Raw genomic sequence first — 1993 nt, 5'->3', positions numbered from 1 at the left:
CATGCGCTCGCCAGACAGACAGAGACAGAGAGACAGAAAGCGAGAAATCACCCCCCAGGGGGGATGGTCACGCCGCAATCCCTTCTCCTCCGTTCTCCTCTCGGGATCTTGGGATCTTGGGATCTTGGGCACGCACGCACACGCACCTGGCGTGAGTCTAAGCCACCGGGTCCGGGATGTGAACCGCGGTCGACAACATGGGAGTCCAGCGACATAGCCATTACGCCAACTGCTGGTCCCCTTCAAACGTTTTTAATGCACACGAGTTATTCCCAAGGGCTCAGTGAGCTGAGCGGGTTTCAGTCTTGTTCAAGCTGGGCCCCTGGTCATTCTCTCACTGAAGAGCCTCCCCTGGCTCCTAGCTCCCCTCTGCCCCAGACCCTTCGTCTCCTTCTTTTCTTCTTTTCCTTTCTTTCTTTCTCTTTCTTTCTTTTTTGGATAGAGATTTTTGCTATAGGATGTGGGCTCACCAGAGAGACAGAAAAAGACAGAGAGACAGAAAGCGAGAAAAAGCACACACACACACACACACACACACACACAGAAACTGGTTGTTTTTGTTAGGCAAACACAATTATCTGTCAAATACATTATCTGGCAACTTTTGGAGTGATAAATGAATTAATAAATTGTCAAACTAAATCTAAGTAGTTGGGCACACACACACACACACACACACATGCCTGGCGTAAGTTTTAAACCACTGAGTCCAGGACTCAAACTGTATTGACTATGTGGGAGTCCAGTGACATAACCATTGCGCCATCTGCTGTTCCCTCATTTGTTTTTCATTCTTTTTGGGTTTTTTTAAGAATCATTTTATTTAGTTTTATTCATTGATGTTGACCAGAGAGAGACAGAGAGAGAGAAGGAAATTGAAAAAGCAAGCTGCCAGGTCCAGGACTTGAACCATGGTCAGCCATGTGGGAGTTCAGCTGTCTTAACCACCATGCCACCTGTTGGCCCTGGTTCCTTATTTGTTTTTCTTTTATTTAAAGCATTATTTTATTTAACTTTATTTGTTTATTTTAATTTGACCAGAGAGGGACAGAGTGAAAGAGAGAGAGAGAAAGAGAGAGAGAAAGTAAGCTGCCAGGTCCGGGAATCGAACTGTGGTCAGCCATGTGGGAGTCCAGCTGCTTTAACCACCATGTCACTTGCTGGCCCTGGTCCCTCTTTTGTTCTTCTTTTTTTTTAAATTAAAAAGAAAACATAGTCAGGGTTCAAGCCAGCAGGTAGCCTGGTAGTTAAGATCCTAGATCCCACATGGACGACTCTCCTGTCTTGGTCCCAGACCCTGCAGTTTGAAAAACACACTGGGCTCCTGTGTGTGTGTGTGTGTGTGTGTGTGTATGCGCGCGCGGGCGCCCAAAGTCCAAGGAGGAGCATAGTAATGATCAAACTGCCAGTTCCAGGACTCAAACCACAGCCGGCCATGTGGGAGTCCAGTGCCTTAACCACCACGCCACAGGCTGGCTCTGCAGTCTGACTCTTTCCTTCCTTCTTCAGAACAACCTCATCTCCAAGGTGCCCCGGGGAGCCCTGAGCCGCCAGAGCCGGCTCCGTGAACTTTACCTCCAGCACAATCAACTGGCAGACAGTGGCCTGGACACCACGACCTTCAGGTGGGGCCCGGGGCTGGGGTGGAGCCTCCAGTCGGCGGTCGGGGCTGAGCATGTACCATCTGGGGGTCCAACCGTCAGCTCCTCTTGCTCATGTCACTCCTACCCCGAGGCCCTGTTGGGTGAGTGACACCTGGAAGGTGTCCTTGTCCCTGCCACCCTGCCCTGAGGTTTCATCCAGTGTCGCTGTGGCCACTTGTGTCGTTGTATTTCTTTCTTTCTTTCTTTTCTTTTTAGAGAGAGGTTTTTGCTATAGGGCATGTGCACTCACCAAAGAGATAGAGAGAGACAGAGAGATAGAAAGTGAGAAATCACCCCCCAGAGGGATGGCCACGCTGCAATCCCTTCTCCTCCTTTCTCTTCTCGGGATC

General features: G+C 49.6%; 1 protein-coding gene across 1 annotated transcript in view; it reads left to right on the top strand.

The window, feature by feature from the left end:
• The window catches only part of PODNL1 (podocan like 1), a 9663-nt gene that overhangs the window by 3126 nt on the left and 4544 nt on the right, over positions 1–1993 (top strand). Inside the window, 1 exon segment of the mRNA XM_027776761.1 lies at positions 1510–1625. Within this exon segment, the coding sequence (XP_027632562.1) occupies positions 1510–1625 (116 nt within the window).

Source organism: Tupaia chinensis, unplaced genomic scaffold, assembly GCF_000334495.1.
Source record: "Tupaia chinensis unplaced genomic scaffold, TupChi_1.0 Scaffold138060_1, whole genome shotgun sequence".
NCBI classification, from domain to species: Eukaryota; Metazoa; Chordata; class Mammalia; order Scandentia; family Tupaiidae; genus Tupaia; species Tupaia belangeri.
The sequence above is the reverse complement of the archived record's forward strand: the minus strand, read 5'-3'. Positions and strand labels throughout refer to the sequence as shown.